The sequence below is a fragment of the Carcharodon carcharias genome, chromosome 21 (genome assembly GCF_017639515.1).
Source record: "Carcharodon carcharias isolate sCarCar2 chromosome 21, sCarCar2.pri, whole genome shotgun sequence".
NCBI lineage: Eukaryota > Metazoa > Chordata > Chondrichthyes > Lamniformes > Lamnidae > Carcharodon > Carcharodon carcharias.
In genome coordinates this window covers 76,236,564-76,251,092 of record NC_054487.1, presented here as the reverse complement: position 1 = coordinate 76,251,092, position 14,529 = coordinate 76,236,564, and the positions used below count along the sequence as shown (strand labels likewise).

Below are 14,529 nucleotides of genomic sequence, written 5' to 3'. Positions count from 1 at the left end.
CACATAGGCTGGTAAATAGTGAGGAGGATGGCTGTAAACTGCAGGAGGATATCAATGGAGTGGTCAGGTGGGCAGAGCAGTGGCAAATGGAATTCAACCCAAAAGTGTGTGAGGTAATGCACTTGGGGGGAGCTAATAAAGCAAGGGATTACACTATGAATGGTATTAACCTGGAAAATACTGAAGATCAGAGGGACCTTGATGTACATATCCACAGATCCCTGAAAGTAGCTGGGCAGGTAGATAAGGTGGTTAAGAAGACATATGGGATACTTGCCTTTATTAGCCGAGGCATAGAATACAAAAGCAGGGAGGTTCTGTTGGAACTGTATAAAACGCTGGTTAGGCCTCAATTGGAATACTGTGTGCAGTTCATCACATTATAGCAAGGATGTGACTTCACTAAAGAAGGTGCAGAGGAAGTTTACCAGGATGCTGCCTGGGCTAGAGGGTCTGAGCTGAGAGGAAAGATTGGATAGGCTGGGAGATTGTTTTCCTTGGAGCAGTGAAGGTTGAGAGGGAACCTGATAGAGGTGTATAAGATCATGGGGGACATAGGTAGGGTGGATAGAAGGCACTTTTTCCAATATTGGAGAGGTCAATAACCAGGGAGCATAGATTTAAGTTAAGAGGTAGAAGGCTAAAAGGGGAGTTGAGGAGAAATTTTTTCACCCATAAGGTGATGGGAGTCTGGAACTCACTGCCTGAAAGGGTGGCTGAGTCAGAAACTCTTGTAACATTTAAGAAGTATTTAGGTATTCACTCGCATTGCCATAGTCTCCAGGGCTATGGACCAAGCGCTTGAAAATGGGATTAGTGTAGTCAGATCTTTGTTGACTGGCGCGGGCACAATGGGCCAAATGACCTCCTTCTGTGCTGTAAGTGTCTATCTCCCTTTCAAAAGAACTTTACCACATCAGACTTGACTGCTTTTTCTGGTGGTCTATACCACACATTAACTATGCTCTAGGATAGGCTTGTCCAACTTTTTCGCATGGGGAGGGGTGCTCATATTCCAATTTTTCTCAGACTCGCTGGAGCCGGGAGGGACCCGGCCGGAGCTGGGCCACAGCACCAGGAGTTGCAGGAAAGTGGCCAGAGCCACAGGAAAGCATGGTGAGTGGAGGCTAGAGTGTCTCTAATTTCACATATTTGCAGTTCTTGGTGTTCGCTGCTCCTCCAATCACAGCCTGCTTCTCTTCCACATTTGCTGCTGATAGGCTTAATAGTGAGCCTATCAGCAGCAAACATGGGAAAGAAACAGGCTGTGATCAGAGGAGCAGTCCCCTGCAGAAATCTTCAAACTCACTGACCTGTCTAACCGGCATTTTCATTAATCAATTTGGGGGACACATAGAGGCACTTCGCAGGCCACAGGTTGGACGAGCCTGCCCCAGGACAAAGCTTCTTCCCTTCATATCCCAAATTCTGCTTATTAAAATATAACCTGTAATTGTGGAGTGAAATTTCTACCCATTAATGATTTTCAGAAATAAAAAATTAAAATTGCTTTCACTATGACCTTACAACAGTCCAACATATAAAATACCACTTAGATTTATATCCAAAGGATGCAAAACAATCAGCTAATCAGGTACAAATTGCTCATGAAAACTAGAAATCCCATGTACCTATCTAATAGCTACAGAATGGAGAAAATCACATTGAAATATATTTCTTGTGGTAGCAATTTCTTTGCTTGACTAACTTTGCATTTAAGACAATATATAAATATTAATCTGATCTTTAGAAATAATAAAAGCAGTCAGAAAATAAACCTACTTCAAAGGACTCACCTCTCAGTTTATCTGGGGAAAAAAAATACTTGGTTTGCTTTTTTTTTAAAAAAGTGCTGCTGATTTTGTGGTTTCACCATTTTGTGTATTCTTCCCTTAATAACTGCTCTTGTGACGAAGCAAAGTGGCTCAAACCTAGGAAAAAAACTCTCCTGGCTTGTCTTTTGTTCTCAGAATATTTGATTACTCTTAGGTAGTTTTTTTTTCTAATTTGATTCTAATGTAGGATGAATCTTTCACACTTGTTTTTGCTGCTTGTTTACATTGCTCATGCATGATTAGATTGATCTTTCGGATTAGTTTAGGAGAAATTTCAACTTCGCAAATAAATATCATAGCTGCTATATAATGTCGAAGCAAAGTTAAAAAAATATATTTTTGGTTCTACAGCAGTAATAGTGAATCCAGAGCTCTACTGTCTGAAATGGCTCACAATTCGAGTAGTACACAGGCAAACACCACAGCAGGGGAATAGTTGACTTATGCCAATATCCAAAGACCACATAAGGAAACAAAGAACCTTTACGGCTGCTGGGCACAGTCTCTATTGTCAACAAAACAGAGACTCCAGGATCTTGAGAAAATTTAAAAACAAAAAAACCGTGGATGCTGGAAATCCAAAACAAAAACAAAAACAGAATTACCTGGAAAAACTCAGCAGGTCTGGCAGCATCGGTGGAAAAGAAAAGAGTTGACGTTTCGAGTCCTCATGACCCTTCGACAGAACTTGAGTTCGAGTCCAAGAAAGAGTTGAAATATAAGCTGGTTTAAGGTGTGTGTCGGGGGGGCGGAGAGAGTGAGAGAGAGAGTCACCCCCACTCCACCTCTCTCTCTCTCTCTCTCTGCCCCCCACACACACACCTTAAACCAGCTTATATTTCAACTCTTTCTTGGACTCGAACTCAAGTTCTGTCGAAGGGTCATGAGGACTCGAAACGTCACCTCTTTTCTTCTCCGCCGATGCTGCCAGACCTGCTGAGTTTTTCCAGGTAATTCTGTTTTTGTTTTTGTGTTGAGAAAATTTGCCTGGGTAATCAAGCAGCACAACACGGTGTGGAAATTTGCCTTATCCAGCAAGTGTCATCACTGACGGCATGACCAGCTAAATCAGAAGAGCATGTAAAACCAAAAATGCGCACCCTTAGCCCTTGCAAAACATCAACTGTACCTCACCATGCTGAGTCAGTAAGTTCCCAGGCAAGGATCATGTATGGAGTTATTTTTGGTTGTGAACTGATGGGCACTTTCCCAAGTTCCACATACTTCAGCCTACACTCGAGAAAATCATGAGACCTTTGCCGCCAATCTGTCACACTTCATGACACACAAATTTAAAAAGGCTCACGATTTAATCATTATTGCACATTAGTTTGGACAAGCACTCTATCTTAAAAAGCAACACGATGTCAAAAAGCAGCAATACAAATTTCAAAACAAAAAATTCACATTAACGATGAGAAAAAAAAAACGCCATATGCTTCTTTGAAACCTCAAAGGGTGGACTGATTTCATTTCCCAAGATATAATGGGAAAGCCGGAAAGCTATATCGCAGGATACAAAACATCGGCCGGCAAAAACACACAACCTTTCCTTTTGCAAATATCATTTCCCGGGTTGATAACTTCCCAAGTGAGGGTCATTTGTAAACTGATGAGCAGTCATCAAGTTTCACCTGCTTTTAGCTCCAGCCAAGGAAGATCATTATTCTCCTTCTTCAAAATACAAAATCCCTCCCAGTTTCAATACATAGGGTCACAAATGGATATTGAAAAACCTAGTCCCAAATTCACACATCATCTCAAAATAAAATGTGGTAATCTTTGTAATTGCACTGTCAAACAGTTTATTTGGGCACAATGTTTGAGTTTCTTCGGTTAAACCTCCCAAGGAGAAAGATTACCCCAAATAAATTGCAACGGTTACAACTAAACAAGATACCCTCCCAGGCTGAAGGATACCCCTATGACTAAGGTAATAACTACACTGCTGTTTAATATAAAGCACCTAAGAATTTAGTTCCTGTGCATTTAGGTCTCATTATTTAATATTCAATATTATTAAATATCTAGTTTCACTTGGGTGTGTTGCTCAAGTGTGCATGGCTGTTTGTTTATATCTCTTACCTTAGCGAGGACATCATCATGCACCACTGTATTAGTTGTCAAAAGAACCAGGACCGTTTGAAGAAGCTTGAGTTCCTCCAACCCATTTTCCATCAACTGCCACAGCATGTTAATGATGTTTCCAGCTGCACCCTGTCAAAACGTAGACAAATCAGACAGTGAGGAGCTTCTCAGAATAAAGCACAGAAGGAGACCAGTCAGCCCCGCCCCGAGCCGGCTCTTTCGAAGAACAATCCAGTTAGCCCCACTTGCTAGCTCTTTCCCTCTATCCCTACAATATAAAAGCACATTCTGTTTTGCACGTTTCACGTTTTCCATTAAAAACGGAACATATAATTTACACAAAATTATGACAATGTACAAAGAGGACACAGTGGCCACAACTTGTAACATTAAAAACTGAATATTTATACTGGTAGAAATTTGGAATAGTGGTTACAACAGATAGACTGGTCAATGGAATAACATTGGTCAGTGATAAAAATCAAGAAACTATTGTTATTCTTACTTAGATTATATTGTGTATGGTTTTGTTGCTTCAGGTATACCACGTGCACCTGCATTTAAGATAACCTCCTTAAATTTTAGTATCTATGACTTTCATAGAATATTAAGGTAACATTCTCGATCACTTACCAACTACTTACTAACCAAGTTTACAAGTAGTAAGCTCTTCATTGATAATTAGATAGTGACATATAAATATAGCTTTCATTTTAGTGGTGATGGCATTGGATACAGCCAGGTTTGTGGACTTTAACAACGTCGCCCAGCCATATTACTGAACACTTCTGCTTCAAAAATAGCTGTGCTCTGAGCCAAGCTGTTCCAGTGCAGCCACAACACTGGCATCTACCCGGAAATGTGGAAAATTGCCCAGGTATGTCCTGTCCACAAAAACCATGATAAATCCTATATAGCCAATTACCATCTCATCAGCAAAAAGATGGTAATTGTCGTCGACAGCGGTAACAAGCTGTACTAACACAGCGATAACCTGCTCACTGAGACTCAGTTTGGGTTCCACCAGAGCCATTCAGCTTTTTACCATATTACAGATTTCGTCCAAACATGGACAAAAGAGCTGAATTCAGGAGGACTGACCTCAATATCAAAGCAGCATTTGACCAAGTGTGGCATCACGGGGCTGGAGCAAAATTGAAGTCAATTGAGGGAAAAACTGTCCAATGGTTGGAGTCATACCTAACACAAAGGAAGATAGTTATGATTGTTAAAGGTCAATCATCTCAGTTCCAGGTCATCGCTGTAGGAGTTCCTCAGTGTAGCGTCCTAGGCCCAAACATCTTCAGCTGCTTCATCAATCGTAAGTTTTGAAATGGGGATTTTACTGATGATTGCACTGTGTTCAGTATCATTCATGACTCCTCAGATACTGAAGCAGTCCTTGTCTATATGCAGCAAGACCTAGACAACACTCAAGTTTGGGATGATAAGTAGCAAGTAACCCACATCACACAAATGCCATGCAATGACCACCTCCAGCAAGAGAGAATCTAACCATCTCCTCTCGATATTCAATGGTATTACCATCGCTGAATCCCCCACCATCAACATTTTGAGGGCTTACCATTGACCTGACTCTGAACTAGACCAGCCATATAAATACTGTGGCTGCACAAACAGGTCAGACGCTGGAGATTCTGCGGTGAGTAACTCGCCTCTTGATTCCCCAGAGCCTGGTCCACTACTTTTAAGGCACAAGTCAAGAGCATGATGAGATACCCTCCACTCGCCTAGGAGAGTGCAGCTACAATGACAGTCAAGAATTTCAACACCATCCAGGACAAAGCATCTTGCTTAATCAGCACCCCTTCCACCACCTTAAACATTCACTCCCTCTACCATCAGTGCGCTAGATCACTGGAAGTAAAAAGGAGGTAGATAGATTTTTGAAATGTTGGGGAGTTGAGGGCTCTGATGAGCAGGCACGAAAAGGAGTCGAGGCCTGGGACAGATCAGCCATGACTTTATTGAATGGCAGAGCAGGCTTGAGGGGCCAAATAGCCTACCCCTGCTCCTATTTCTTAAGTTCTTATATACAAGATGCACTGCAGCAACTTGCCAAGCCTCCTTTATCAGCAACTTCCAAACACAGGACCTCCACCACTTAGAAGGACAACAGATGCATAGAACCCCCCCCCTCTGAGCCACACATCACCCTGATTTGGAATTATATCAATGTTTCTCCACTGTTGATGGATCAAAATCCTTGAATAACAGCATTGTGGGTGTACCTAAGCACACTGACTACAACAGTTCAAGATGGCGACTCACTACCGCCTTCTCAAGGACAGTTAGGAATGGCCAAAATATGCTGGTCTTGCCAGTGATGCTCACATCCCATGAAAGGATAATAAAAAAGCAACATCTGGATCCATTCACAGGCACATTGAACCCACTAGCAGCCAAGGAATTACATGACATATAAAGAAGCTGGTGATTCCACACTGGGTTGGTTCAGGCTAGATGCTTCCCAAAGAATTTGGGAACATATTTAGAGTGGACATCCTGCAGGGTGAGGAAAAAAGTGGAACTGTGTGCCTGCAGGGTTCAAGTATAGGAAAGACAAGTCTGGCTGGTGGTCAGTGCTGAGGTTTAGGGCGATGGGCTTGAAGTTAGGATGGACAGCTAGCCGGGTTTCAGGTTGGAGAGAATTTTTGCTCATACTAAGAAAAATGAGTCTAGGAGTGGAGCACAGAGAATACCTGAATAAAGTCTGTGGCTTCTAGAATCAGAAAAGAACATTAAAAAATAGCAGGCGTGGACCACATGGCCCCTCAAGCTTGTTCTGCCATTTAACCAGATTTTGGTTGATCTTAAACCTCAACTCCACTTTCTCCCCTGATCTCCATATCCCTCTTTTCCATTAGAGTAAAAAAAATCCATCTCAGCCTTGAATGTAGTCAACAACTGAGAAAGAAAGAGATTCATATTTATATAGCACTTTCATGACCAATGGTTATTTCAAAGTGCTTTATAACCGATTAAGTTCTTTTGAAATGCAGTCACTGTTGTAATGCAGAGAATGTGGTAGCCAATTTGTGCACAGCAAACATTCACAAATAGCAATATGTTTAGTAATGCTGATTGAGTTATATATATTGACCAGCACACCAGGGATAATGCCCCTGCTCTTCTTCAAAATGGTGCCAAGGGATCTTTTACTTCCACCCAAGCAGGTGGATATGGCCTCGCTTTAACATTTCACCTGAAGGACAGCACCTCTGACAGTGTGACTACTTCCTCAGTACTGCACTGAAGTGTCAGCCTTGATTTTTGTGCTCCAGCCCTGGAGTGGGAATTGAGCCTGGAACCTTGTGAGAGATGCTACCAACAGAGCCACATTTGATTGAGCATTGGTTCAAGGCTGCAGCTTCTCAAGGGCAACTAGGGATGGGCAATAAATGCTGGCCCAGCCAGCGTAGCCCCCATCCCGTGAATGAATAAAAAAAATCTACAGCCCTCTGGGGTAGGGAACTCCAAAGACTCACAACCCTCAAGAGTGATGAAATTTGTCATCTGAGTCTGAAATCACTGACCCCTAATCCTAAGACTATACCCCCTACTTCACAGAATATTACAGAACACAAAAAGGCAATACAGCCCAACATGACTTTGTGGGATGTCTGAAATAGGAATCTACTTTCTTTTGCCTTTTTCCCATAGCCTTTTAAAATTCTTTTTTACATAGTTTTCAAAAGCTTTTCTTTCAGCCTCAACAGTGAGCATCATGATAGTTGCAACCTGGAAGCTTTTTCTTTTGGCTGCATGTGATTGAGTGGATTTTTTTTGCTCTGATGTAGTTGGGCTAGAATTAATTTCTATGGAATGTGCTTTGGAAGAAAGGATTTGCTTACTACGAGTAACAAAAATAGAAAAACAAAAGAAAGAAACCAAAATAGGCAATACAAAATATTTACAGACAGATTTGATATTCATTTTTAAGCAATTTTATTAAGAAAAATTAGTCATCCTCTCCAGCTAGGAAGTTTATTCACCTTTCCTCTTAAAGGGGTAAAATACGCCTATTACGTAGCTGACATGAGGATTGAAAGGATAGTTGTGTCCCAGTTTCCTCATCAGCTACATTATCCAAACCGTGACCTCTACCACCTAGAAGGACAAGGGCAGCAGATGCATGTTAACATCACCACCTGCTCCCTTCCAAGCCACACACCATCCTGGCTTGGAACTATATCGTTGTTCCTCCACTGTTGCCAGGTCAAAATCCTGGAGCTCCCTTCCTAACGATGTTCCTACGTCACATGAACTGCAGCGGTTCAAGGTAATGGCTCACCAGCACCTTCTCAAGGGCAATTAGGGATGGGCAATAAAAACGTTGGCCAAACCAGCAATGCCCACGTCCCGTGAGAAAATAAAAAAAATCTACAGATTGCCGATGCAAACATATATCCAGGGCTTACCTTGGCTGCATTATAGCTACATTATCAAGGGGCTGGAATTGAAAGCACTCATTAAATCCTTGGTTATGTTGCAGAAAGGTAAACAGTTGTTGAAAAAGCTTAGCACCTCCAATTCTGAGGTATCACTAGCTGCTGTTTGTTGGGATATGCTGGATAAAGGTAAAGTTAGCTAAGTACATAGGGGAAAAAGGAATAGAAGGATGTGGTAATATGGCGAGATGAAGTAAGATGAGAAGGAAGTTTACGTGGAGCATAAACACTGTCATACGCCTACTGGGCCAAATGGTCTGCTTCTGTGCATGCCGTAGTCAAGAGAATGGTGGCAACATACAGGTATTTTATGGTGCTCAGAAGGAATCCCTGGGATTTACTGCTTGAGAGCTCAAGCTCGTACCTTCAGTTACCTAATTACTTTCTAGTGGCTACCTTACTTGTTGTGATGAGGGAAGGGGTGGGGGGGATGGCAAAAGGTGCAGTGGGGGTTTCTTTGGATTGTATTGACATACCTGTCAATGGAATATCAAAACCAAATTCCTCCACTATGACAGCATTGTTAATCCAAAACCTGAGAAAGGTAGGCCCAGGGCACTCATGTGACCTGCAAAGGTGGCACCTCAGCAAACTTACACCCCACTCTTTAACCCACGGTGCCTCCTCAAACACTTTGCTATGTGAAGATAGGGTGTGAAGTCCGTATCATGTGACTCGAAACAGCTTATGTCAAAGACTGAGCAGTCTGGGGTCTTCTCCTCTACAGGAGAAGCCCAAGAGGTGACCTGACAGAGATCTTAATTAAGAAGGGGGTTGACAGGGTAGACATAGGGAAGAGGTTTCCACTTGTCTGGAGTTCAAAATTAGGGACGCTAAATATAAAATATTTACCAATGAATCCAATAAAGAATTCAGGAGAAACTTCTTTACTCAGAGTAGTTAGAATGTGGAACTTGATACCAGATGGGGTGATTGAGGAAAATAGCATAAATGTATTTTGAGGGGAAACTAGATAAGTACATGAGGTAGAAAGGAATGGAGGACAATGCTGATAGTGTGAGATGAAGTAAGGTGGAATAGGATAATGCAGAGTATAAACACCAGCATAGACCTGTTGGGCTGAATGGCCTGTATCTGTGCTGTACCATTCTATAAAATTTCGTAGTTTGGCTTGCAGACTTTTCAATGTTATGCTGGGTTTCTGCTAGTGTTATGAAGCTATTCATGTACATAATATTATTGGAAAATATTTTCCTTTTAAAATAGAGGTTTAGTCTCTGGGTGTGTCTTAATTGGATTAAAGCCAGCTAGTCTGGGTGCTTTGATGTGTACTAGTTTTGAGTTGTAAGGGATAGAGTGCATTTGCATTTTTTGAATCGAGCGTTCAAGATGTGAGGTGAAATCTGGCACTTAGCTAGCAGAGACCAAGCAATATGTTTGTATTACTAATAAAATTGGTGCTATGAAAGGGGTTTTATTGTTAGAAGAGGATGGTGATACAATGAGAATTTACGTTCAATGAGCTGTGCTAGTTATAACTTCAGCAGTTTTCGTGTGTGCAAGGCAGAGGCAATGTAAGATCAAAGTAGCTACAATTGTCTCCACAGGAACCAAGGTGAGAGGAACCTCATGTTGAATTCGTAAGGTGAAAATGCTTTGCCTGGTATCTGGTTAAGTCTATGGCTTGCTGTTGCCTTAATGGAGATTAGCTTGGGAATTTGTTAAAAGTTATGATAGTAGTAATTTGTAGCCATGTGTATATATTTAACTCGTATAATTTTTTAAAAATGTTTCATTTAGTTTAATATAAAACTTCTCAAGAACTGGTGGTCTGAATCCTGAATTTAGAGTTGTATCTCAAACATAACACTTAAAAGGTTATGACAGTTGTTTAAAGTTTCCCTCCGGGATTTTTAAATAACTCAGCTTTAACTCAGCTAACACTCGTCAGACACCCAGCTAACTAACAGAAAGTTCAGTATTTAATGTTTTTAATTACTATATAAATAGGTGTTTGAAGAATTACCATAATATTACTCTAGCCACTAAATGCACCAACAAACTGACAAGCTCCATTTAAACATCAAATGATTTTCACATACCTCAGAAACCACTTCATGAGACATGAGCCTCTGAATTGCTGACAAGCATAATTGAGCGATCTTGGGTTCCTTGGTTCCACATCCCATGAGAAGTGGCTGGACAACTTCAGAGCTGTTTTCTTTCAAGGCTGGTAACAGAATCATTCAAAAAGTCACTTTTAAAAGTCTGTTGTTATGAAGTATTTATGGAGATTTAATTTAGAGTTGGATTGTCTATCCAGACAACTTAACTACATCAGAAATGTCTACTGGAACTGAATCAAATGCTGCTTTTCGATAGAAACTCCTATGATAAGTAGTGGTCCGTTTTCTTTATAGCTTCTCAGAAATTCATTTTAAATCTATATTGTAATGATGTAATTGTTCAGGTACTAAGATCTCTACATTTCAGCTTGGGTGGCCCCATACACAATATGCTCTGATATCTCATTGACAGTTAAAAATAACCAATTCCATACCATTGCCTGATTATTTTGCCCTGTTTAAAATACAGTGCACATTTGGCAAACGAGTGAACTGTGTGCATTCATGATTTGTGTATGTGCAGTTAGTTGAAATCACATATGACACTTTAAAGCTTGCGAATGTGCAAAATTTACAAATGTTCAGTTGTTCAAAGTTGCACAACTTGGCTGGGATCAGCCTTCATTAGGCTGTTTGGGGAGGGGGGTGCAGTTTGTGGAGGGAGGAAGCTTTTGCAGACAAGCAATGGCAAAAGGCCAGACTGCCACCTCTTAAAGCTAAAATGGTAAGCCCACTAGCAGCTGTTACCTTTCCTAACTCTGTATTTTATGGAGGTATTTAGATTATATTTGTTACTTCACAGCGTGCTTCCAATGATGCTGTTGGAACCGAGCCTACAAAGTAAGTGGGTTCTTTGATTGCCCCAGGTTCAATCTCTGATGAATTAGTTGTTGCCTGTAGGGGGGCAAATATGATACTACAATAAGTCTCATTTCTCTGGATTGTAAAAGAAAAATCAGCCACAGGTATTACAGGTTGTTGTGTATGTCTTTAAAGGATAGCAGCATGCCATTGTAGTATAGAGGTATTTGGCAGTGCAAGGGTTAATATGGGGCTGAAGAACAGCACCACCCACAGTTTGATGTGGAGAGTCACATGATAATAGACCATGGAGTAGAGTCTAGGAGGGGGCAGCACCCATGCATGACAGTGCCTGGGTTATATAAATAGTTATGGGTTAACAATAAATGATTTATGTTTAAACATTAAAGTCTCAAGACCTCTTAGTGGGGCACCAAACGAACCTTTACAACACAGGTAGCTATGGCTACAAGTTTTTTTTTAAGCAAAAATGCTTTAGTAAAGGCCAAATTTCCGGAAGTTCACACTTACCTGCCAAAATATCTGCATTTCGAGCAGCTATAGTTTTAACTTTCACAATTCCTGATTCAGCAGCCTAGTAAAATCAAATATGACAGAAATATTAAAATAGATATCTATCAATAAAGCCATCTCAGATGATCCATGTGTTTGATGTTGCAATATTCAAGCAATAAGAGTTCTGAACACTATCCCAAATATCAAAAAAGTTTATTGGCACTTAATGGCCCTGACATTCCTATGGTTAGGAAGGGCAATGCTGGTGTGGAGGGAAGCAGAATCTGGCTCCAAGGTTCTGACCCATTGCAAATCCCAGTGCTACCCAGCAAAAATGCGCAGGCACATTATATTGTAATTCAAATTAAGAAAATACATAATTTCTTATATGTTTGTTATTTATGCCCTTAACAATGCTTTAATCTAGGATATGCTGGAACTGAATAAAACGCTGGTTAGGCCACAGCTATAGTATTGCGTGCAGTTCTGGAATCCACATTATAAGAAGGATGAGATTGCACTAGAGAGAGTGCAGAGAAGATTTACCAGGATGTTGCCTGGGCTGGAGAGTTTTAGTTATGAGGAGAGATTGGATAGACTGGGGTTATTTTCCCTAGAGCAGAGCAGATTGAGGGGAGACATGATTGAGGTGTATAAAATTATGAAGGGCATAGATAGGGTAGACAGGAAGGAACTTTTCCCCTTGGTGAAAGGATCAATAATCATGGGGCAAAGATGTACGGTAAGGGGCAGGAGGTTTAGAGGGGATGTGAGGAAGAATTTTTTCACCCAGAGGGTGGTGGGAATCTGGAATTCACTGCCTGAAAGGGTGGTAGAGGCAGAAACCCTCATAACATTTAAGAAGTATTTGGATGTGCACTTGTGATCCCATGGTCCACAAGGCAATGGGCCAAGTGCTGGAAAATGGGATTAGAATAGTTAGGTACTTGTTTGACCGGTGCAGACTCAATGGGCCTTTCTCTGTGCTGTAGACCTCTATGGCTCTATATCTGAGAGTCCATGGCGTTCAGCACTGCTAGAGCTAATTTCAATTATGCAATCATTTGAAGAGCAATTGACAGCAAGAGATAAGCTCTTCACCTTTTCTTCTACTGCTGTGCCATGTGAACTATGAATGCTGTGGCAAGGTGCTGCAAAGAAACTATGGCCCTGGACTTCAGCACTGGGTGTGGGCAGGTGTTCTGTTCTGTCCAGGTATTTTACTTCCCCTCCCTATCCTGGCAGGCCTCCCCGAAAATTACAGGGACCCTGTGTGCATCAGCTGACCAAAATTGCTGGCTCAAAACAGAAATATGTTTAAAATTCTGTCTTTCAATGAGGCATTAAAAAGAATCCATGGCACTATTTCGAAGAAGATCAGGGAAGTTCACCCTGGTGTCCTGGCCAGTATTGATCTCCTCAGCCAACTTCGTTAAAGACAAATCATTTATTTGCTACCATACTGCTGTTTCTGGGAGTTTGCTGTGTGCAAATAGGCTGCAGTGTTTCTTACATTACAACCGTGACTACATTGCAAAACATACTTCACTGGCGGTAAAGCACTTTCAGAAATCCTGAGGTTGTGAAAGGAATAAGGACAATCATTTGTAGTACCCTTCTAATTTAAAGCAAACTTTATCTTTAAATAGAAATTTGTGGTCATTTCAATATGAACACATTCTCCTACAATAGCTAGCAACATTGAAATAGATATCAGACACGGGCATGATGTTTTTATAAAGACTTCATTCAGTCTTGAGCAAACAAAATCGGAGAAAAACCGAAACACGCCATACTCCTTAACGTGCTCATCAGTACTAACATCTGCACCGCAATCTTCTTCCTTGTTCCATATTTAGGAAATTAGCAGTGCACTTTCCCCAACATTATAGCAGGAAAGAAAGATTAAATGTCATACACTGTCTGGCAGAAGGTTTCCGACTAAAAATTACTCACCAACATGATTATTAAAGGTAATTTTCAAGGAAGGATTTTTTTATATCACTTTCTCTTCAATTGTAATTACTTCTAGATGAACATTATTAGATTCACTTCCCAGCAAATTTTATTCCTGTGAGCAATGAAAAGCCCAGTTCATTACATTCCAGATAAGATTGTTTTCTGGCCATCAGCATTTGTGAACCACATAAACTCCTTATAAGGCTGCTATTCCAAGCTGCATGACAACTAGGTTTAGTTAATTGTGTGGAATAGTACAGGTTTAATTTCCTTGGCAAAAGCCAAGCATTATGTAGGTTCACCCATTCCACACTTTATTGAAATTTTACATTGAAAGTTATGTGTAAATGTATTCACTCTTCTCACTGGGAGGCCTGTATCCTTTTAGGATTCAAACATGTAGCACCTTATTAGGTAAAGAGATGAGTTTTAAGGATTTTAAGATTTTGTCCATCATTGTAGGTCACATTATTAAACAGGGTGGGTAAAGTATAACAAAGTTTTTTTAAAAAAATGATCAAATTTAAGGTCACTAAAAAAAACCCTACTGTTCAGATCTAATATGTGATAGATTCATTCCCCTCTACCAATTCATAAATAAATTAAACTAACTGACTCCAATACACTAGCTACTGAGGATAGTTAAACAACCATCACTGCATTCAGGCATAAGGTAAGAGGAACAGATGTTCTTCTGGGTATTAGTCAGAAGTCAAAATGGCTGTCCACCAACTCCAAACATTGGGCATTTTGTACATTGGGTCTGAGGGA

General features: G+C 40.8%; 1 protein-coding gene across 2 annotated transcripts in view; it reads right to left on the bottom strand.

Moving 5' to 3' along the window:
* Positions 1-14,529, bottom strand: part of mon2 (MON2 homolog, regulator of endosome-to-Golgi trafficking) — a 129,100-nt gene that overhangs the window by 84,729 nt on the left and 29,842 nt on the right. For both annotated transcript variants that reach the window (XM_041215358.1, XM_041215359.1), the window contains exons 2-4: positions 11,815-11,878; positions 10,459-10,586; positions 3,921-4,052 (exon numbers count right to left, since the gene is read on the bottom strand). In XM_041215358.1, coding sequence (XP_041071292.1) covers positions 3,921-4,052; positions 10,459-10,586; positions 11,815-11,878 — 324 coding nt within the window. The remainder of the gene's footprint in view (positions 1-3,920; positions 4,053-10,458; positions 10,587-11,814; positions 11,879-14,529) is intronic.